The following is a 23,462-nucleotide window of genomic DNA, read 5'->3' as shown; positions in this document are numbered from 1 at the left end:
CCAGCTTTTTGTTGGACTAACTTTACGCCTGAAAACACCTTACGTAAACGGCGTATCTTTACTGCGACGGGCAAGCGTACGTTCGTGAATAGGCGTATCTCGCATTCTAGGCGTAAATCAGCGTTCACGCCCCTAGCGGCCGGCGGAACTAGACAGCTAAGATACGACGGCGCAGGCAGTCGTATCTTAGATACATTTAAGTGTATCTCAATTTGAGAATACATTTAAATGTACGAAGGCGCAGATTCAGAGTTACGACGGCGTATCTACTGATACGCCGGCGTAAACCTCTCTGAATCTGGCTATAAATGTAGTTCTGGTATTAATCCCAGAACTATCCAGACATAAAAAAATAAGAAATTGGCTTCAACGGTACACAGATACAGGAGGTACACATCACACATAATGGAAAATTGTTCTCCTGCTTGTGAGAAAACAATAAAACCTCAAAGGCTGAAATGCAAATTCACAGCTCACTCTGCAATGTTTTGCAATGCAAAGAGAAAGCTGCATAGAAGTTACTGGAAGTCACAGACCTCACAGTGCTTAGAGCCTCAGGTTTGTAAGCACTTTTAGCAGCTGATGTAATCACTTACTGAGTATGCAGCTTCTTTATCCATTAACCACTTCCGGACCGCCGCATGTACATATACGTCGGCAGAATGGCACGGACAGGCACATTGGCGTACCTGTACGTCCCTGCCTAGATGTGGGTCGGGGGTCCGATCGGGCCCCCCCCCCCCCCGGTACATGCGGCGGTTCCCGTGGCTTCAGGAGCGATCCAGGAGCGATCGTTTATAGCCGCCCCCTCGCGATCGCTCCCCGGAGCTGAAGAACGGGGAGAGCCGTATGTAAACACGGCTTCCCCGTGCTTCACTATGGCGCTGCATCGATCGAGTGATCCCTTTTATAGGGAGACTCGATCGATGACGTCAGATCTACAGCCACACCCCCCTACACTAGTAAACACACACTAGGTGAACCCTAACTCCTACAGCGCCCCCTGTGGTTAACTCCCAAACTGCAACTGTCATTTTCACAATAAACAATGCAATTTAAATGCATTTTTTGCTGTGAAAATGACAATGGTCCCAAAAATGTGTCAAAATTGTCCGAAGTGTTCGCCATAATGTCGCAGTCACGAAAAAAATCGCTGATCGCCGCCATTAATAGTAAGAAAAAAATAATAATAAAACTATCCCCTATTTTGTAAACGCTATAAATTTTGCGCAAACCAACCGATAAACGCTTATTGCGATTTTTTTTACCAAAAATAGGTAGAAGAATATGTATCGGCCTAAACTGAGAACAAACACAATTTTTATATATATTTTTGGGGGATATTTATTATAGCAAAAAGTAAAAAATATTGAATTTTTTTCAAAATTGTCGCTCTATTTTTGTTTAGAATGCAAAAAATAAAAACCGCAGAGGTGATCAAATACCACCAAAAGAAAGCTCTATTTGTGGGGAAAAAAGGACGCCAATTTTGTTTGGGAGCCACGTCGCACGACCGCGCAATTGTCTGTTAAAGCGACGCAGTGCCGAATTGTAAAAACCCCTTGGGTCATTTAGCAGCATAGTGGTCCGGTCCTTAAGTGGTTAATCCTTGCCTATGTAGCAGTGTAATTTGGTGCCATGATCGCTGCCCCAAGTTTCCTGTTTTAGGGTGGCTCCTTTTCTTTGCAGCATCCTAAGGAGCCACCTTTGCATGCAGGGACTAGCGTTGGGTCCCCGGCTACACTGTGTGCATCAATAGAAACAAACAGCCTCACAGGCTAGAATGGCAAGGCAGTTCCCTTCCTCCTGCCATCTCCTCCCCCCCCATTGCAGCTTGAGACTGCACTGTCCATTGTTCAAGCGGAACTAAACTGTATCTGAGATCTAAACACCACAAACTGAAAATATTATTTAACCACTTACTTACTGGGCACTTAAACCCCCTTCCTGCCAGACCAATTTTCAGCTTCCAGCGCTGTCACAATTTGAATGACAATTGCGCGGCCATACAACGCTGTACAGAAATTAAAGTTTTATCATTTTATCACAGAGATTTCTTTTGGTGGCATTTGATCACTGCTGTTTCCTTTTTTTTTTGCAAAAAAATAAAGAAAAAGACCAAAAAGTTTGAAATGAAAAATTATTATTTTTTTCATAGTTTGTTATATCCTTTTGAAAACAGATAATTGTTCTCCTTCATTGATGTGCACTGATGAGCACTGATGGGCACTTATAGGCTGCACTGATAGGTGGCACTGATGGGCACTGATAGGTAATGTAACGGAACGTCCCACACTCCGCTTGAGTGCTTCCGTCATATACCGCTTCCTATCAGTCTGGATATAGATATCAGATATTCCAGCTGCTCACAAGCACACAACGAGACGAGACTTGTTTGTCTGCTGAACCTGGAGTCTTTATTAGAACCAAGAATGTAATCTTATATACAGTGAAAGAGGAGGTAACCAGAACATAAATGAACATGAGCTAATTAACTAATCATTTATCCAGACTAGGCGACTCATAGATATGACCTTTCAGGGTAGACGTCACATCTCCTCGTTCACCTGCTATACAATACACATTATCATAGGTGTAAACACAGGACATCTTCACACAATCGCAGGGTCAATTAACACAGAGAACAAACAGATGGCTGGAGGGGATGGTATTAGCATCTCCTTACACTGTATGTCCCAACAGTATGAATCAGTCACTCTAACCTGGCATATACAGGGTCCCCAGGCATACAGCTCACAAAGAGCACCGTTCCCCCAAATGCCAGGGCCCATGATCGCAAGGCAAGAGGCGAGCATTCAGTCCCCTCCAAAAGCCTCTGTCCCGGGTGAGTCTGTCACAGGTAGCACTGAAGGGCACTGATAGGTGGCACTGATGGCTGGTACTGATAGGTAGCACTGTAGGCACTGGTAAAAGGCACTGGCAGGTGGCACTGGTGGACACAGATGAGGCAGCCGTGACTCTCTGCGTGAGGGACCGATGTCCCTCTGACAGAAGCCGGTGATCTGCTTTTTTTTCCCCTCACGCTGAAACGAGAAATAAAAAACCTGATTACCGATCTTCTGGTTACATCACGTGATCAGCTGTCATTGCCTAGTACTCCGATCTGTGATCAGCCGGGTCTCATAGACTCATAGCACTCAGCTCATACACTAGAGGACACCATATGATGGCCTCCAGGAAAATTAAGGCCCACGCTGTAGCCGCCATTCGGCTATAGTGCGGGCAGAAGGAGGTTAATTAATTTGTAATATTTAAAGCAACCCTCCCCAGCCATTGGCTCCCACAGCTGTCCATCAAAATCTGTGACACGGGAGAGGGGCTGGGCCAAGCCCTGCCCAGCAGCAGGAGTCGGGAAAGCGAGCCCGCTTGGGTGCCCCCATGGAAAGCGGCTTTCTGGGGACCCCAGAAGAAGAGGATCATTAAACCATTACACAGAGCAGTTAAGTATAGGCATGTTTGTTATTTTTTCTTTTTTTTTTAAGAGAGGGCTCACAAACACTTTCAGGAAAGCAGCAAGGAATATTTACAATACAAGGTGTATCACAATAAATCAAATAACATAAATTGTAACAATCATTTTCAATATACAATATATATACACCTCAACTGGAATGGAGGGGGGATGGAAAGTGTCCATCCCAAAGGGCATGTTATGGATTGGGGGGGCAGGCTGTTTTTTCTGGCAGCATTTGTTTGTTTACATTCAGCTGTCTGTAGGGAAGCCCGCTGACAACTAAGGACTTGGGGCCAGATTCACAAAAGAGATACGACGGAGTATCTCCTGATATGCCGTTGTATCTCTGAGATACGATTGACGTATCTATGCGTCTGATTCATAGAATCAGTTACGCATAGATAGCCCTAAGATCCGACAGGTGTAATTGACTCACACCGTCGGATCTTAGGATGCAATTCTAGGCCGGCCGCTAGGTGGCGATTCCATTGCGGTCGGCGTAGAATATGCAAATGACTAGTTACGCCGATTCACGAACGTCGTTTCCGTAGAGATACGCCGCGTAAAACTAAGGGTGCCCTCTAGGTGGCCTAGCCAATGTTAAGTATGGCCGTCGTTCCCGCGTCGAAATTTTAAATTTCACGTCGTTTGCGTAAGTCATCCGTGAATGGCGCTGGACGCCGTTTACGAAACCAATGACGTCCTTGCGACGTCATTTAGCGCAATGCACGTCCTGAAATGTTAGGAACGGAGCATGCGCAGTACGTTCGGTGCGGGAACGCACCTCATTTAAATGGTGCCCGCACCATTTGAATTAGGCGGGCTTGCGCTGAGCGGATTTACGCTACGCCGCCGCAAGTTTACAGGTAAGTGCTTTGTGAATCAGGCACTTACGCTGTAAACCTGCGGCGGTGTAACGTAAATGGGATACGTTACGCCGCCGCAGCGTAACAGTTTTCTAGGTGAATCTGCCTCTCAGTTGTTAAGGACGCAGCGGCCAGCTTCCCAGACTGCTCCTTAAAGCGGAGTTCCACCCAAAAATTGAACTTCCGCTTATCCCACTCCTCACCCCCTTAAATGCCACATTTGGAATGTAATTTTTTTGGGGGGGGGAGTGGGGGCTTCAGGGGAAGGGGACATCCTGTCCCACTTCCTTCTTCCCCCGAGGGGCTGGAAAGGCGATTAGCTTAATCGCCTTTTCACAGCCCCTCCCTGTAGGCGAGCGCCTGTCCAATCGGACGGCGCCGCGCCGCTCGCGCATGCGCAGTGCTGCTCGCGCATTCGCAGTGGGTGCCTGGCCGTGAAGCCGAAAGCTGTCGCGGCCGGGTGCCCACAGTGACAATGAAGACGCCGGCCGGGGAGGGGGGCGAGGAGCGGAGCCCCGGTCGGCGCGTCGCTGGAGCCGTGGAACAGGTAAGTGTCTGTTTATTAAAAGCCAGCAGCTACACTTTTTGTAGCTGCTGACTTTTAATAAACATAAATATTGGCTGGAACTCCCCTTTAACAACCATCTATTCTTCATGCAGAATTTGAATCGGTCAACCAATTCAAATTTAAATTGTTTCGAAAATTTGGAAATCGTTAGAAAATAAAGAAACCAATCGAAACTAAACAAATTCTTCCGTTATGCACAACAACTTTGTAGAGCACAAACAAGACAATCACCCCCCTTTAAAATAATGGATGGAGGTGGTTGGCTGGTAATGGTATTGAGGACTCTGTAATCTATCTATAATCCTGGTGCAGAACAATCTTATATTTTGGCGATTATTGGTTTTCAGCATACCATGAGAAATGGTCAAATAGTCAATAAAGGTTTACATTCTTGTGTAAATGAAAGTTACGGTCATAAGGACACAGAAAGGGTTGCGCCTCGTCTAAAATGATATTGTGGTTTTGTTATTATTTAACAAAGAAATAGGGCTTAAGGACCTTCTTTAAATGTGTTCAATGTGTGAAAAAAAGGGTTTGTCTGAGAACTTGGTGTTAAGGCGTAATTCACAAACTTGCTAGCATTTGTAACAGTAAATCTAATAAAGTCTGTGTTAGGACTGAAAATTGTTCCTATAGTTCCATTTTGCATTACCTATACAACTTAAAGGGGTTGTAAAGGTTTGTTTTTTATTTTCTAAATAGGTTACTTTAAGCTAGTGCATTGTTGGTTCACTTACCTTTTTCTTTGATTTCCCTTCTAAATGTTTTTTTTCTTTGTTTTCTTTGTCTGAATTTCTCACTTCCTGTTTCTCCTCAGTAAGGTGTTCAGTAAGCTGTTTTAACCACTTCCGGACCGCCGCATGTACATTTACGTCGGCAGAATGGCACGGACAGGCACATTGGCGTACCTGTACGTCCCTGCCTAGACGTGGGTCGGGGGTCCGATCGGGACCACCCCGGTACATGCGGCAGTTCCCGTGGCTTTAGGAGCGATCCGGGACGAGGGCGCGGCTATTCGTTTCTAGCCTCCCCTCGCGATCGCTCCCCGGAGCTGAAGAACGGGGAGAGTCGTATGTAAACACGGCTTCCCCGTGCTTCACTGTGGCGACTGCATCGATCGAGTGATCCCTTTTATAGGGAGACTCGATCGATGATGTCAGTCCTACAGCCACACCCCCCTACAGTTGTAAACACACACTAGGTGAACCCTAACTCCTACAGCGCCCCCTGTGGTTAACTCCCAAACTGCAACTGTCATTTTCACAATAAACAATGCAATTTAAATGCATTTTTTGCTGTGAAAATGACAATGGTCCCAAAAATGTGTCAAAATTGTCCGAAGTGTCCGCCATAATGTCGCAGTCACGAAAAAAATCGCTGATCGCCGCCATTAGTAGTAAAAAATAATAAAAAAAAAAACTATCCCCTATTTTGTAAACGCTATAAATTTTGCGCAAACCAATTGATAAACACTTATTGCGATTTTTTTTTACCAAAAATAGGTAGAAGAATACGTATCGGCCTAAACTGAGGAAAAAAAATGTATATATGTTTTTGGGGGATATTTATTATAGCAAAAAGTAAAAAATATTGCATTTTTTTCAAAATTGTCGCTCTATTTTTGTTTATAGCGCAAAAAATAAAAACCGCAGAATGGATCAAATACCACCAAAAGAAAGCTCTATTTGTGGGGAAAAAAGGACGCAAGTTTTGCTTGGGAGCTACGTCGCACGACCGCGCAATTGTCTGTTAAAGCGACGCAGTGCTGAATTGTAACAACCCCTCGGGTCATTTAGCAGCATATTGGTCGGGTCCTTAAGTAGTTAAATGACTTTCCACCACTCAGATGATGGTGGAAAGCTTACTGAGGAGGAACAGGTAGTGAGAAATTCAAAAAAAGAAAAAAAACATTTAGAAGGGAAATTGAAGGAAAAAGTAAGTGAACCAACAATGCACTAGCTTAAAGGAACCAATTTAGAAAATAAAAGACGAACCTTTACAACCCCTTTAAATCCACATAATATGCATTTTATATAGATGCACAGACCAGGGCATATTGTATAGACAGCCTGCTGATAGAAGAATGGTTGTATTTACTATATTATAATACTATATTATTTTCTTTGTCCCTTTACAGTGAGGGAGGATGGTGGAGAGTGGTATCCCTAAAGTCCGGTCGTGAAAACTATATACCTGCAAAATGTGTGGCTAAGGTCTACCATGGGTAAGGAACATCTCAATATTCTAATTTAAAATGATCAAATCACTCATAAAAAAAACTGAAAAAACATTCATGGGTCTGTATCTGTAGGCCAACTAGTGATCCACAATCCTTCACACGATCCACTTTTACAATGCAATTTGTACCAGCAACCGGCCTTCAGAGTCTGTACCTACAACCCTACTTAAAACATGCTTTCAAAAGAACCTGCTTCAATCATAAGAAAGCTCCCTTTGTACTTAAAGCGGAACTCCGCCGTTTTTTCTTTTTTTAAAGTCAGCAGCTACAAATACTGCAGCTGTTGACTTTTAAAATAAGGACACTTACCTGTCCAGGTCGTCCGCGATGTCCAGGGCGCCCTTTGGCTCTCGGGTGGAGGAGCCGCCATCTTCGGTAAGTGAATCAGGAAGTGAAGCCTTGCGACTTCACTTCCTGGTTCCCTACTGAGCATGCGCGACTCGCGCTGTGCGTTCCCACTGGTCCCTGCTGTCTTCTGGGACAAAAACAGCACTTTTGTTTGCGCATGATTACATAGTTACATAGTCAGGTTGAAAAAAGTTCATCCAGTTCAACCATAAAAAATAAAATACTAATAATATCATACCATCACATATACCCAACTCCATACCCACAGTTGATCCAGAGGAAGGCAAAAAAAAAAAAACAGCAAAGCATGATCCAATTTGCTACAGCAGGGGAGAAAAATTCCTTCCTGATCCCCCGAGAGGCAATCAGATTTTCCCTGGATAAACTTTACCTATAAATGTCAGTACCCAGTTATATTCTGTACATTTAGGAAAGTATCCAGGCCTTTCTTAAAGCACTTTACTGAGCTGGCCAGAACCACCTCTGGAGGGAGTCTATTCCACATTTTCACAGCTCTTATGCCGCGTACACACGATCATTTTTCGGCATGAAAAAAAAACGCTTTTCAGCATGTCCAAAAAACGAAGTTTTTCCAACTTCATCATTAAAAACGACGTTGCCCACACACCATGATTTAAAAAAATGATGAACAAAGCGCGGTGACGTACAACACATACGACGGCACTCTAAAGGGTAAATTCTATTCGCCTTTGGGCTGCTTTAGCTGATTCCTTGTTAGTAAAAGACGATTCGCGCTTTTCTGTCTGTTACAGCGTGATGAATGTGCTTACTCCATTATGAACGGTAGTTTTACCAGAACGAGCGCTCCCGTCTCATAACTTGCTTCTGAGCATGCGCGGGTTTAAAACATCGTTTTAGCCCACACATGATCATTTTTTACTACCCGAAAAACGTCAGTTTAAAACAACGTTAAAAAATTCTCGATTTTTTTTTGTCGTTTTTCAGAAGATGAAAAACGATCATTTTAAATGACGTTTTTAAAAACGTCATTTTTTTTCATGCCGAAAAATGATCGTGTGTACGCGGCATCACTGTGAAGAAACCTTTCCGTATTTGGAGATGAAATCTCTTTTCCTCTAGATGTAAAGAGTGCCCTCTTGTCCTTAGTGTTGACCGTAAAGTGAATAACTCAACACCAAGTTCACTATATGGACCCCTTATATATTTGTACATGTTGATCATATCCCCCCTTATTCTCCTCTTCTCAAGAGTGAATAAATTCAGTTCCTCTAATCTTTCCTCATAGCTGAGCTCCTCCAGGCCTCTTATCAGTTTGGTTGCCCTTCTCTGCACTTTCTCCAGTTCCCCGATATCCTTTTTGAGAACTGGGGCCCAAAAATGAACTGCATATTCCAGATGAGGTCTTACTAATGATTTGTACAGGGGGGAAAAATGATATCTCTCTCTCCGGAGTCCATACCTCTCTTATACAAGAAAGGATTTTGCTCGCTTTGGAAACCGCAGCTTGGCATTGCATGCCATTATTGAGCTTATGATCTACCAAAACCCCCAGATCCTTCTCCACTACGGATCCCTCCAGTTGTACTCCCCCTACGATGTATTACGCATGCATATGCATATGATTTAATGATGGAGGTCAGTAGATCTTCCCCTCATTTACTAGGCTCTGTAGGACCTGCCCTTGCAGAGTGCAGTCTATTTGCCTTTAGTAAATCAACCCCAATGTGTTGGTGTGCCATTCACAATGCATAGCACAAAACACTCTGCACATAGAGCAGGTTAGTTACTGTGCATTTCAGTGTACTGCAATGTGTTGGGGGTTTGACTCTACAATGTTTTTGGGGTGCTATTCCCAATGAATGGCACAGCGATGCACCGCACATACAGCAAGTGCACCACCATGTGTTCTGGATAACTCGTATTGCTTAAATGCACAAATGTAAATGGGCCCTCATTTTTTCTGTCTCTAACAACAGCTAATCAAGGTACAAAACCCTGCTACCGGTTTTGTTTTATAGACTAGACTTTAATGAAAAAAAGAGTGGACATTTTCAGTCTTCCTCCAAGAAAACAGATCAATATTCTTCACCTTTTTCTTAAAAAGCCCAAAATGATGAGGTGAAACATATTACTGAACGTCATTTTCCATTTGTGTGTAACAGTGGAGAACAGCACATGCTCTCGTGGCAGCGTGAGAAAGGGGATATGAGATAAATATAAGTCAAATCGGTAATGACGGGAACTACAGTATATGATTTATTTATGCAGAAACACAACTTAGTTGTGTCCTTCTCATATGCCCATCAGCCCCCCCCCCCTCCTCAGCAATAATAGAAGAAGAAAAAAATAACCCATTATGTTGCAGACTCTATTGCAACTTTTTCTGTAAAATCTAATCTGCGTTGACATTGAAATATTCTGCTAAAAATTCCGCCTTAAAGTGGAGGTCCACACAAAAAGTGAACCTCCGCTTTTCGGAACCCTCCCCCCCTCCAGTGTCACATTTGCCACCTTTCAGGGGGGAGGGGGTGCAGATACCTGTTTAATACAGGTATTTGCAGCCTCTTCCGGGCATAGACTCCCGCGGGAGTCACGCCCCTTCGCGTCACCTCCCGCTGTGTTTTTGGAAACACACTGGTCCCGGGAGACAGCGGGGACCAGTGAGGGTGTGCCGCGCGGCTCGCGCATGTGCAGTAGGAAACCAGGCAGTGAAGCCGCAGCACTTTACTTCCTAAATCCCTCACTAAGGATGGCGGCGGGGGCAGCCGAGAGACGAGCGATTGCTCGGCCTCGGCTGTCGACATCACAGACGTGCTGGACAGGTAAGTGTCCATTTATTAAAAGTCAGCAGCTGCAGTATTTGTAGCTGCTGGCTTTTAAAAAAATAAATTTGGGTGGACCTCCGCTTTAATCTAACCATGCCAATACCTGTGCAGAGCCAAACGTATTGTCTTTATGAGACACTGTTCTCCAGCCATTTTTTAAAAGGGCTCTGTAGAACCCTAGGGTTCCTTCAGAGGTTGCCATTGGTTCCTTGAGTTGTGGCTGATTGACCTCCAATTTGATGATGCTAGTCCTGGGGCCAATAACATGTGATCTATTCATGCCGCTACCTAAGCAGGGGCCAAACTTATTGTCTTTATGACACACTGTATTCCAGCCATTCTCAACTAGGTTTCTAAAGAACCCTAGGGTCCCTCCAGAGGTTGCCAGGGGTTCCTTGAGTTGTGATGATGCTAGTCATAGGGACAATGACACTTGGCAGAGCCAGCTCCCTGACATCGATGATCATTTTAGCTGTCTGTAAAGGGGGTATTTATCCCACTGGCAACCAAAGTAAGGGGTCTTTTTCCCTCCGACACTCAATGACTTGGTTTTAGCACTGGTTCTCCAAGACCTCAAAATTATTTTTAGGGTTCCTCTAGGTGTTAAAAGGTTGAATAAGGCTACTCTATTCTGTAGGATGTGCCTTCTCTTGAGGGCTTCCATAATTGGGTATCTACTCTTGACCAAATACAGAAATTTGTAAGCAAGATGTTCATTTTCTCACCATTCACTTTGACTTTCCAGGTGGCTGTTCGATGGAGTGGGCAGGGAGAAATCAGAACAACTACTACAGCTGCCAGAAGTGAAGAGCGGCTCATTCATGATCAGGCAAAGTGAAACGAAAAAAGGTGAATAGCTGGGGCTTGTGACCCACAACAAAAATTACAGGTGCTGTTCAAGGCTCCACCAGGTCTTCTTGCATGACAAACCACGAGGAGTGCCAACAAGAACAGAGCTTGTCCCAGTTCAAAACATCCAGTAGGGAAAAGAAGTTCTATAAGTCGCATCACAGCAAAACCCTGTGAGGAGATTTATGACAGCCTCAGCCCAGGCTCCAGCTAGGCCATGCCCCCCAACTCACTTCACTCCGCTTAATGGGGATTAAGCTCCGGGGACAGAGTGAAATGTGTTGGAGGGAGTGGCCTGGTTGGAGCCTGGGCTGAGGCTGTCATAAATCTCCTCACAGGGTTTTTGCTGTGTCGTGAAACTTTAAGGACTTCCTTTCCCTACTGGTGGGGCAGCAAAAGGGAAATATTTATAAAGTGGTGAATTTGAACTTCACTAAACATTCACTGCAGGTGATTCTTCCAGGTAAAGGACAGTGATTCTATGGTGAAAGTCACATTCACTGCTTAATGAATATGTCCCCCAAGTTTTAGGCTGCATACACGCGATCGGTTAAACTGATGAGAACGGTCTGATGGACCGTTTTCATCGGTCCAAACCGATCGTGTGTGGGCGCCATCGGTTATTTATCCATCAGTTAAAAAAAAGCCAACTTGTTTTAAATTTAACCGATGGATTCCTAACCGATAGTAAAATAACGATCGTTAGTATGCACGACCATCGGTTAAAAATCCACGCATACTCAGAATCAAGTCGACGCATGCTTGGAAGCATTGAACTTCGTTTTTTTCAGCACGTCGTTGTGTTTTACGTCACCGCGTTCTGACACGATCTTTTTTTTAACCGATGATGTGTAGGCACGACTGACCATCAGTCAGCTTCATCGGTTAACCGATGAAAACGGTCCATCAGACCGCTTTCATCGGATGGACCGGTACATTACTTTAAGCACTTTTGAGTTACCATTCTCCAAATTAATAATCGTAGCTTGTGTTTCCTCTTCCATGCTCCACACTTCCCCCACAGGAGTGTTAGGATCTCGGGCCAGATTCACAAAGAGATACGACGGCGGATCTCCTGATCCGCCGTCGTATCTCTGAGTCCAGCCGGTTGGATCTATGCGACTGATTCATAAGAATCAGTTCCGCATAGATCTCCTTTAGATCCGACTGGTGTAAGTGACTTACACCGTCGGATCTTAGGCTACAATCTCCCGCCGGCCGCTAGGTGTCGCCTCGGTCTTTTACGCGTCGGATATGCAAATGAAGAGAACCGCCGATTCAGAAACGAACGCCCGCCCGTCGTTTTTTTTTACGTCGTTTGCGTTCGGCTTTTTCCGGCGGATAGTTACCCCTGCTATATGAGGGGTAGCTAATGTTAAGTATGGCCATCTTTCCCGCGCCGAGTTTCACATTTTTACGTCGTTTGCGTAAGTCGGTCTGGAATACGGATGGCCGCAATTGACGTTGCCGCCGAAAACAATGACGTCCTAGCGACGTCATTTGGAGCATGCGCACTGGGAAATTTTGCCGGCGGCGCATGCACAGTTAAATCAGCGTGGGAACGCGCCTGATTTAAATTGTACACTCCCGCTAGCCGCGGAATTTGAATTCCGCCGGGGGAGTTACGATCCGACGGTGCAATTTTCGAGGTAAGTGCTTTGTGAATACTGCACTCGCCTCGCAAAAGTGCACCGGCAGGTCGTAAATCACATAGATTACGCGGATCTAAAGATCCGCTAATTTATGTGAATCTAGCCCTCGCTGTCTAGAAGTCATTGTTATGCGTTGGGGAGGTTTTCCCTACTTCCTGTGCAGGTAATGGAAGTCAGGCTGAAGAAGAAGTGTGGCAAATCTTTCCAAAATAGGTCACCAACAGGATATAAAACCTCACAGGGTCTCTGACTCTTCCCCATTGGTTTTGGCTGAAAATTATTATTTTATATGAATTATTTGTACTGGTAATTTTACTACCATAAATATATATGACAATGTTTTAACAAAGCATCCAATAAGATAGCCTAGAACTACCTTGATGCTTTTTGGCATGCTGAAAATCCACATTGGTAAGCATGGTAAATATGGAAAATCATGCACGCTGTAGTGTAGTTGCCAAGGTTCGGACCTATACTGTCCTGTCTTAAACTGCAATTCCAACTATGTTACATTTCAAATAAAAAAAAGAGAATTTTTATGACTTTGATTTCTCCATTCTATTTGAAGTTGAGGGCAGCTTGCTTGAACTGCAATACAGAAATAATGGCAGTAGCTGGGAGAACGGTGTGGTGAAGTTAGTTAGAAGAATTGGGCTTCCACCAACACATCACACATGGGCTCCTGCTTTAAAAAGACATTTGAAAATATTCTTGAGGTGGATATTGACTGAAAGCCATGTGGCAAAACAGAACTACTGGGTCACTAATACTTTTTATCATTCTCTACAGGAACTTATTCCTTATCTGTCAAGCACAGACAGGTTAAACATTATAGAATTTTCCGCTTACCGAATAATTGGTATTATATTTCGCCAAGATTGACCTTCCAATGCTTGGAGCACCTTGTCAACCACTATTCAGGTATTTTCATTTTTGGATCCATTTTGGAATTATAACTTTGAAAGACTTTACATAATATAGTGATATTAATTAGCTTGATGTAAATAATGTTATCGATGTGTATTTGTGTTTTACAAAGCTTGCAGTGATGTATATAGATAGGTACAGCCATTTGGTTCCTATAGTTAAGGGAACGTGGCACCTTTCTCTTTGTCTTACTAAAATCCAAGTACAGCCATACTTTGGTGGTTCTAATAGTAGAACCTTTTCATGTCCCTGTTGAGATTTTCCCTCATTTCCTGTTTTGGTAATAACACAGGAAATATATTGGAAGTCTTCCCCACAGAGTACAGCAAATAAGAAGAAATGAGGAACCTCTGGGTGCTGGCTACAGTCTATATCAAGAAAAAATGGAACAACATAGACAACATAGATCAGTGGTCTCCAAATTGTGGCCTGGGGGGCGGATTTGGCCCTTTGCTTGCCTTTACCTGGCCCTTGGGGAACTATTTAACCTTCTGACGCCAATGATGGGGCACCATTCCTCCCACTAATACCATTATTAGGGCACTATTCCTCCTGCTGATGCCAACAGTAGGACACTATTCCTTCCACTGACATCAACAATGGGGCACTATTCCTCCTACTGACACCATCAATGGGGCACTAGCTCTCCTATTGATTCCAACACAGAGGCACTATTCCGCCCATTAAAACCAAGGATGCAGCATTGTTTATGCCCAATGGCCACAGCCTGGCACCCCTAGAGCCTGAAGAACAGTAAACTGGCCCTTTGTTTAGAAAGTCTGGAGACCCCTCATATAGATATATCACAACATTCAATGTGTTGTAAACAAGAAACAGCAAAAGAAATGCAATTGCTCCACTCCTACAGAAGGGTCAATGTCTTGCAGTCTCGTCAAATTCAGCACCATCCTTTTCCTGGTGGCTGCTAACCAATGAGTGAGTGAGTGAGTGATTAACTTGTATAGCGCAACAAATGCGAACTTAATCGCCTCAAGGCGCTTGGCATCCAGAGTCGTACCGGTCTTTCAGAAGAGGTGGGTCTTTAGTTTTTTCCTAAAAGCCTGATGGTTTTCCTCCAAGCGGATGGTAGTGGGTAGAGCATTCCAGAGCCGTGGTCCTTGGACCGAATATCTACGTTCTCCCTTAATTTGTAGCGGAATTTAGGAATTTGGAGAAGGTTTTGGTTGGTTGACCGGAGCACGCGCTTGGTAACGTAGGGTTTTATTTTCTCGCTTAAGTATTGGGGAGCGTTACCCTGTATACATTTGTGGGTGAGGCAGAGTGTCTTGAATGTCACCCGGTCCTGTACGGACAGCCAGTGGAGGGACCTCAAGACCGGGGAGACTGATTCCCACGGCTTTTTACCTGTTACCAGTGTGGCTGCCGTGTTCTGGACCAATGGACCAATGGGCTGCGGCTGCGAAATTTTGTAGCTCATGGGCCCTATTTCCTCTGTGATAGGATTTGGGGATAAAATTGCGCTATGGACACTTTTTAATGTAATGTATTATTTGGAGGGTGGAAAGAAGTGTTGTGATCTGACTTCCATGATTCAAAGAGAACCTGTTAAAATGACTAGGGTTGTCCCGATACCGATACTAGTATCGGTATCAGTACCGATTCCGAGTATTTGCGGGATTACTCGTACTCCCGCAAATACCCCCGATACTGAAATAGAATACTTCCCCCGACGACCCCGCCGCATCCACGCTGCCGCCGACTAGTTAATACGCGGGGAACATTACAGCTTTTAATAGCTGTAATGATTCGCGCTGCGTATAGACAGTCCCCCTCGCTCGGGTAAACTGTCCAATCCCGAGCGAGGGGGGGTGTCTATACGCGGCGCGAATCATTACAGCTATTCAAAGCTGTAATGTTCCCCGCGTATTAACCAGTCGGCGGCAGCGGGGATGCAGGTAAGGGGGATATGGGGGGGGAGACATGGCTGCATGTGGGGGGGGGAGACATGGCTGCATGTGGGGGGGGTAGACATGGCTGCATGTGGGGGGGGGAGACATGGCTGCATGTGGGGGGGGGAGACATGGCTGCATGTGGGGGGGGAGACATGGCTGCATGTGGGGGGGGGGGGGAGACATGGCTGCATGTGGGGGGGGGGAGACATGGCTGCATGGGGGGGGGGAGACATGGCTGCATGTGGGGGGGGGAGACATGGCTGCATGTGGGGGGGGAGACATGGCTGCATGTGGGGGGGGAGACATGGCTGCATGTGGGGGGGGGAGACATGGCTGCATGGGGGGGGGGGGAGACATGGCTGCATGTGGGGGGTGAGACATGGCTGCATGTGGGGGGGGGGAGACATGGCTGCATGTGGGGGGGGAGACATGGCTGCATGTGGGGGGGGGAGACATGGCTGCATGTGGGGGGGGGGGAGACATGACTGCATGTGGGGGGGGAGACATGGCTGCATGGGGGGGGAGAGACATGGCTGCATGTGGGGGGGGGAGACATGGCTGCATGTGGGGGGGATACATGGCTGCATGTGGGGGGGGAGACATGGCTGCATGTGGGGGGGGGGAGACATGGCTGCATGTGGGGGGGGGAGACATGGCTGCATGTGGGGGGGGGGACATGGCTGCATGTGGGGGGGGGGAGACATGGCTGCATGTGGGGGGGGGGGGACATGGCTGCATGTGGGGGGGGGAGACATGGCTGCATGTGGGGGGGGAGACATGGCTGCATGTGGGGGGGGGGGACATGGCTGCATGTGGGGGGGGAGACATGGCTGCATGTGGGGGGGGGAGACATGGCTGCATGTGGGGGGGGGAGACATGGCTGCATCTGTGGGGGGACATGGCTGCATTTGGGGACACATTTAAAAAAAAGTATCGGTATTCGGTATCGGCGAGTACTTGAAAAAAGGTATCGGTACTTGTACTCAGTCCTAAAAAAGTGGTATCGGGACAACCCTAAAAATGACTATAGCCTATAATAACCAGTGGCATCCATGCAGTATTGGAGGTTGCTGTTGGCCAAGCTTCTCAAAGGGGCTCCCAAAATCCGGCAGAAGCGCCTTATACGAGCCTTGGCTGTCTATTCCAACACATTTCTTGTAAAGTGAACCTGATCCCAAAAACAAAATGTAATTTACTGCAGCTTTGCTCGTCCTCAATGCAGGAAATAAATTTAAGTAGTAAAAAAAAAAAAGTAGGCAGCTCTTTATTGCTAAAGAGACTTGCTATGTCTTGTCTGCAGTTAAAAAAGAAAATAGAAGGGGCGATGTCTGTATATTCAACAGAATGCTTTCAACAACGCATTTAAATCATATGTGCCCACTTCATCAGGGCTGTAAATAAACGTGTGGTCACATATTCCAATCTACACATTTTTGAGTAATGTCTGCCACTTAGACACGCTGTATTTGTGCAATTCTTTTTATATATCATTGCCATTATTTTATATATCATTGCCATAAACCCTTGTCCTGCTAGTCATCTCTGTTGTCAGTCCAATTTTAAGCCTCACATTACTCTGTTAGGCATGTTTTAAAATGTAACTTCACTCAGATATTACTTCTGCTACAATGCCAACCTTTTTTAATTCACAGCCCTGAGGAAGGGGCACGTTCCCAGAAATGTGTTGGCTCTTCTTGAACTTTAAATCAACATTCCAAGTTCAAATAAGTCAATGCCAATGCCCCTCCTGATGAAGTAGTGTTTACATTATGTTTACTTCACATTATATTAATATATTAGCATTAAATTTTTTTTGAAGTTCTAACCATTTCCATATTTATGTGCCCCACTGGATAGATTCTGCTCACTTCCTGCCCTTGGTAACAAAACAGATGCTTTTAGCTTTTGCCATTATCTCCAAAACAAAGCAAATTGTTTTGGCTAGAGTTTGGTTCTTAATAAGGCCGTAGCAGTATAACTGTTCTGTCAGACTGAGTACTAGAAGCAGAAACATGGAAAATGAGGACTATGATCTATTTCTCTGTGTTACACCTACAGAAAATGCAGATGGGCTCTGTTGTGTTCTCACCACCCCATGCCTCACCCAGCAGTCGGTAAACCTCACAGAGATCTTTGGCAGACAAGAAATGCCCGTCATGCGGAGAAAGAAGCCCTTCAACTGGAAGAGTATGAAAAAGTGAGTAATTCCAGCATTCATAACATTAACACTTCTGACACATAGGCCTCGTACCCACGTTCGAGAATCTCGTCAGGAAAAACCCGTCTTGCCGCCGGAGTGTACTGACTTTCATTTCAAAAGAACCGCCTCTTGGAAGGAAAGAACGCGGTGACGTCATCGCGTATGACGAGCATGCGCTTGTCACATTCGATGCCGTCGCCGCCATCTGGCTTCATCCTACCTATGCCGTGGAAGCTACCGCGCATGCGTCAAAGCCATTTTAAGAATGAGCGGGTTTCCACGGCGACAGGTAAGTATACACACTCTCTGGTTTCTCGTCGGGAAACAGGTCGACAAGAATTTCGACGAAAAAAAGAGAGCAGGTTTTCTTTTTTTCTCGTCGAGATTCTGGCCAGTTTTCCAGACGAGAAACCTGAATGCACATGAACGGGAATCTCAGCAAGAAGCAGTTTTCTTGCTGTTTTTTGCCGAGAAACCCGGTCATGTGTACGAGGCCAGAGGCGGTTTTCCACATACTGAGGCCCCGTACACACGGCCGAGGAACTCGACGTGCCAAACACATCGAGTTCCTCGGCGTGTTCAGTCCTGGAGCCGCCGAGGAGCTCGGCGGGCCGAGTTCTCCCATAGAACAACGAGGAAATAGAGAACATGTTCTCTATTTCCTCGCCGAGGTCCTCGTCGGCTTCCTTGGCCGAAAGTGTACACACGGCCGGGTTTCTCGGCAGAATTCAGCTTTGAACCGAGTTTCTGGCTGAATTCTGCCGAGAAACTCGGTCGTGTGTACGGGGCCTTAGAGTGGCCACAACTGGGCAAGGACTGGACCATGTAGGGATTCCCAGTGGGAGATAATACATGGCACTGACTAATGGAAGAGCTTGCAATCAAACACATAGATGTTTTCACTTGAGAAAAGTAAAGGTTCGTTTTTATTTTCTAAATAAATTCCTTTAAGCTAGTGCATTGTTGGTTCACCTACCTTTTCCTTCAATTTCCCTTCTTAATGTTTTTTTTCTTTGTCTGAATATTTCACTTCCTGTTCCCCCTCAGTAAGCTTGCCCCCATCATCAGAGCCATTCTGGCTGGGGGTTAGTAGGTCAGTAAGTTAGTAAGTTCGGGCACGCTGACTAACCCCCAGCCAGAAAGGCGCGGATGATGTGGGAAAGCTTACTGAGGAGGAACAGGAAGTGAGGAATTCAGACAAAGAAAAAAAACATTTAGAAGAGAAATGGAAGGAAAAGGTAAGTGAACCAACAATGCACTAGCTTAACCACTTAACGACCGTCGCATGTATATATACGTCCACAGAATGGCACGTACAGGCAGATGGGCGTACCCGTACGTCCCTGCCTTTCCGAGGGTCGGGGGTCCGATTGGGACCCCCCCCCCGTTACATGCAGCGGTCGGTAGCTCTGGGAGCGATCCGGGATGAGGGGGCGGCTATTCGTTTCTAGCCCCCCCCCCCCCCGCGATCACTCCCCGGAGCTGAAGAACGGGGAGAGCCGTATGTAAACACAGGTTCCCCGTGCTTCACTGTGGCGGCTGCATCGATCGTGTCATCCCTTTTACAGGGAGACACAATCGATGACGTCAGACCTACAGCCACACCCCCCTACAGTTGTAAACACACACTAGGTGAAACATAACCCCTTCAGCGCCCCCTGTGGTTAACTCCCAAACTGCAACTGTCATTTCCACAATAAAAAAATGCATTTTAAATGCATTTTTTGCTGTGAAAATGACAATGGTCCCAAAAATTTGTCAAAATTGTCCGAAGTGTCCGCCACAATGTCGCAGTCACGGAAAAAATCGCTGATTAGTAGTAAAAAAATGTTTTTTTATAAAAATGCAATAAAACTATCCCCTATTTTGTAAACGCTATAAATTTTGTGCAAACCAACCGATAAACGCTTATTGCGGTTTTTTTTACCAAAAATAGGTAGAAGAATATGTATCGGCCTAAACTGAGGAAAAACATTTTTTTTATATATTTTTGGGGGATATTTATTATAGCAAAAAGTAAAAAATATTGAATTTTTTTCAAATTTGTTGCTCTATTTTTGTTTATAGCGCAAAAAATAAAAAACGCAGAGGTGATCAAATACCACCAAAAGAAAGCTCTATTTGTGGAAAAAAAAGGACGTCAATTTTGTTTGGGAGCCACGTCGCACGACCGCGCAATTGTCTGTTAAAGCGACGCAGTGCCGAATCGCAAAACCTGGCCTGGGCTTTTAGCTGCATTTTGGTCCGGGGCTTAAGTGGTTAAAGGAACCTATTTAGAAAATAAAAAAACAAACCTTTACAACCCCTTTAAATACCCGTGGTCCATGCCATTTTGAAATTCTCACAAAACTGTAGAAACATTGCTAAAGTCCCCTGCAACCTGCAAAAGAAAGCAGCCAAACATATGCTACTATACACTTACTCAGACAAGAAAAACACCATGGAAATTATCTACTGTATATAAGGTTTATGCACTTTCACTTCATCTTTCCTTGAAATGATTTGAAATATATATATATTCCATTGCTATGTGGTTCATATATTGCATTCAGCCATTTTAATAGCCAGTCCGCTTTGTAACGAAATCATTAAAGCATAAGTGGGGGCTGGCTGGCTTCACACCTATGCACAATGCATGGTAATACATGATCTAATACGTGCTGTGTTGCAGTGTCCATCAGAGGCGTTGCTAGGGGGGTGCGGGGGGTGCGGTCCGCACCGGGTGACACCCGCTAGAGGGGTGACACCATCCTGTTTTCTTTTTTTTTTAGCTGACATGCCCAGCCTGCCCTGTGCAATCCCAGCCTGCCCTGTACCACCCCAGCCTGCTCTGTGCCACCCCAGCCTGCCCTGTACCACCCCAGCCTGCCCTGTACCCCCCAAACAGCCCTGTACCACCCCAGCCTGCCCTGTACCACCCCAGCCTGCCCTGTACCACCACAGCCTGCCCTGTACCACCACAGCCTGCCCTGTACCACCCCAGCCTGCCCTGTACCACCCCAAACTTTCCCATGCCACCCTAACTTTCCCTGTGCCACCCTAACTTGCCCTGTATCACCCCAATCTGCCCTATGCCACCATAACTTGCCCTATACCACCCAAACCTGCCCAACGCCACCCTAACTTGCCCTGTACCACCCCAACCTTTCCCATGCCATCCCAACTTGCACTATACCACCCCAACCTGCCCTATGCAACCCTAACTTGCCCTATACCACCCCAAACTACCCTATATCACCCCAACATGCCCTATACCACCTTAACCTGTCCTATACCACCTTATCCTGTCCTATACCACCCCACTACACCAACCTACCACTCTATACTACCCTAACCCTGCCACTATACTGCCCTATACTATCATTTACAGGGGCTGGTTTGGGGTGCGCCCCGTGCGCTGCCTGCTTGGTGCTGGGCAGCCTAGACAGATGGGGGGTGACACCATGGAACCCAAATGCACAACTACAGCAGCCTGAAAAGCACCACAACACAAACGTTGTGCCTTGTGATAGGTCACATAAAAAAAATGCTGCAGGACCGTTCTGTCTAATGCTGTGTGTTGCGTTAAAGGAATGAAAGTTAGAGCGACAATTTTGAAAAAATAGCAATATTTTGTACTTTTTGCTATAATAAATATCCCCAAATTTTTTCTCAGTTTAGGCCGATATGTATTATTCTACATATTTTTGTTAAAAAAAAAAAAAAACTCAAAAGTGTATATTGATTGGTTTGAACAAAAGTTATAGCTTCTACAAAATAGGGGGTAGTTTATGCCATTTTTAATATAGTTTTTTTTACTTGTTATGGCAGACACATCGGACACTTTTGACACTATTTTGGGACCAGTGTCATTAATACGGCGATCAGTGCTATAAATATGCACTGATTACTGTATAAATGTGACTGGCAGTGAATGGGGTAACCAGTAGGGGGGCGGGGAAAAAGTTAAGTGTGTCCTAGGGAGTGATTCTAACTGTAGGGGGCAGGGCTTACTGTGACACGACACAGATGATCAGTGCTGTGTCACCAGGCAGAACAGAGAGATGCCTTGCTTACAAAGGCATCACCTCGTTCCGCGACCCGATTGTGGGACACCGGCGGACATCGAGTCCGCGGGCACGGTCACAGAGACCACGGTGCCCGCTAGGGGGGGAGGTTTAAAGCAATGTATATATACGTTGCTTTGCCTGCCTGTGCCATTCTACCAACGTAAATGTGTGTGAGGCAGTCTGCAAGCGGGTTAAAAGGACTACTTGCAGGCGAAAAAAAATACTTCAGATACACAAATACATTTATATACCATCATGCATATTTACCTAGTTAAAGGAATGATGATAATATTAAACATGTAATTTGTTTAGTCAGAACATAATAAAATAAAAAACTGTACATTCCCTTAAAGACTTACAAAAATGTATATGCTGTCTTTTACAGAGTTTCACTAACCGCAGAAGAACCAGACCATTCTTCAGAAACGGATGACTCTTTTCTCAGCTACGGTCTTCGCCAAAGCATAGCCTCCTATTTGTCATTGGCTGAAGACGAGGAAAGTTATTCCCTCCCAAGCAATGAACAGAACAAGAAACCAAACAGGAGAAGTTGTGTCTTATCCTCTGTCAACACCAGAAGTAACTTTATGTCCAACAGAGCAAGTTACACCGAGGGCTACAGATAAGGGGAGCGGGACTCTTCATTATAAACTGGACCTCTACTTTCATGCAACCCAAGATCCACAAGACCCACGATTTTCGTTAAAAACTTGACTTCAAACAGTTCAAAGCCTACAAGAAGGCACATCCTATATATTTTTGGCTTCTTGCTACTCAAGACCTATGAAAAGGACTCTTCGTTATGAACTTCACTTCTACTTTTAGGCAATACAAGACCTACAAGAAGGACTATTCATTGTAAATGTACTTCTGGATTCATGCAACCCAAGACCTGTGAGTTGAAATATATCTGTGTAACTTTATGTCCAACAGAGCAAGTTACACTGAGGGCTACAGATAAGGGGAGCAGGACTCTTCGTTATCAACTGGATTTCTACTTTTATGTAACCCAAGATCCACAAAACCAACATTTTTCATTAAAAACTTGTCTTCGTACAATTCAAGGCCTATCCAATATATTTTTGACTTCATACAACTCAAGGCCTATGAGAAGGACTCTTCCTCATAAGTTTCACTTCTACTTTCATGTATTCCAAGACCTACAAGAAGGCCTATTCATTATACATTGACTTCTGCTTTCATGCAACCCAAGACCTGTGAGTCGAAATATATTCGTGGAACTTGTTGCACATCTCAGAAATATTATTTATTATATGGCAAAAACTTTTTAGGCCACACGTTTCTTCACCAATTTACACTTTTGGAGTTTTTAAAAAACTTTTACAGAGACTCTTCTGCAATTGAGAGTAAAACTGTGATACACTGAGTATTAGGAAACAAGTTTCCAGTTTTAAGACATACTTATATATGACTCCAGAATTAAGCGTTATTATTTGTATACTATGACTCACTTTACAATTATTAGTATTCATTTGACTGGTGACTTAGTGCTTAGAAGTCGTTTTTTGGGGAAATACTTAAAAAAATTGTTTTCCAACGTGACAATTC

General features: G+C 45.1%; 2 protein-coding genes and 1 pseudogene across 3 annotated transcripts in view; 2 read left to right on the top strand and 1 right to left on the bottom strand.

The window, feature by feature from the left end:
* SLA (Src like adaptor) overlaps positions 1-23,390 on the top strand; it is a 60,561-nt gene extending 37,171 nt beyond the window's left edge. The window contains exons 4-9 of one of the 2 annotated variants that reach the window (XM_040354990.1): positions 7,047-7,133; positions 11,049-11,152; positions 13,594-13,725; positions 17,703-17,841; positions 22,279-22,515; positions 22,851-23,390. In XM_040354990.1, coding sequence (XP_040210924.1) covers positions 7,047-7,133; positions 11,049-11,152; positions 13,594-13,725; positions 17,703-17,841; positions 22,279-22,515; positions 22,851-22,854 — 703 coding nt within the window. In that variant the 3' untranslated portion in view covers positions 22,855-23,390. Of the gene's footprint in view, positions 1-7,046; positions 7,134-11,048; positions 11,153-13,593; positions 13,726-17,702; positions 17,842-22,278 lie in introns of both variants that reach the window. The other variant, XM_040354989.1, reaches the window with a different exon arrangement.
* The window catches only part of TG (thyroglobulin), a 426,102-nt gene that overhangs the window by 161,242 nt on the left and 241,398 nt on the right, over positions 1-23,462 (bottom strand). The window lies entirely within an intron of this gene.
* Positions 15,113-15,224, top strand: LOC120942107 (annotated as a pseudogene).

Source organism: Rana temporaria, chromosome 5 (genome assembly GCF_905171775.1).
Source record: "Rana temporaria chromosome 5, aRanTem1.1, whole genome shotgun sequence".
Classification (NCBI taxonomy): domain Eukaryota; kingdom Metazoa; phylum Chordata; class Amphibia; order Anura; family Ranidae; genus Rana; species Rana temporaria.
The sequence above is the reverse complement of the archived record's forward strand: the minus strand, read 5'-3'. Positions and strand labels throughout refer to the sequence as shown.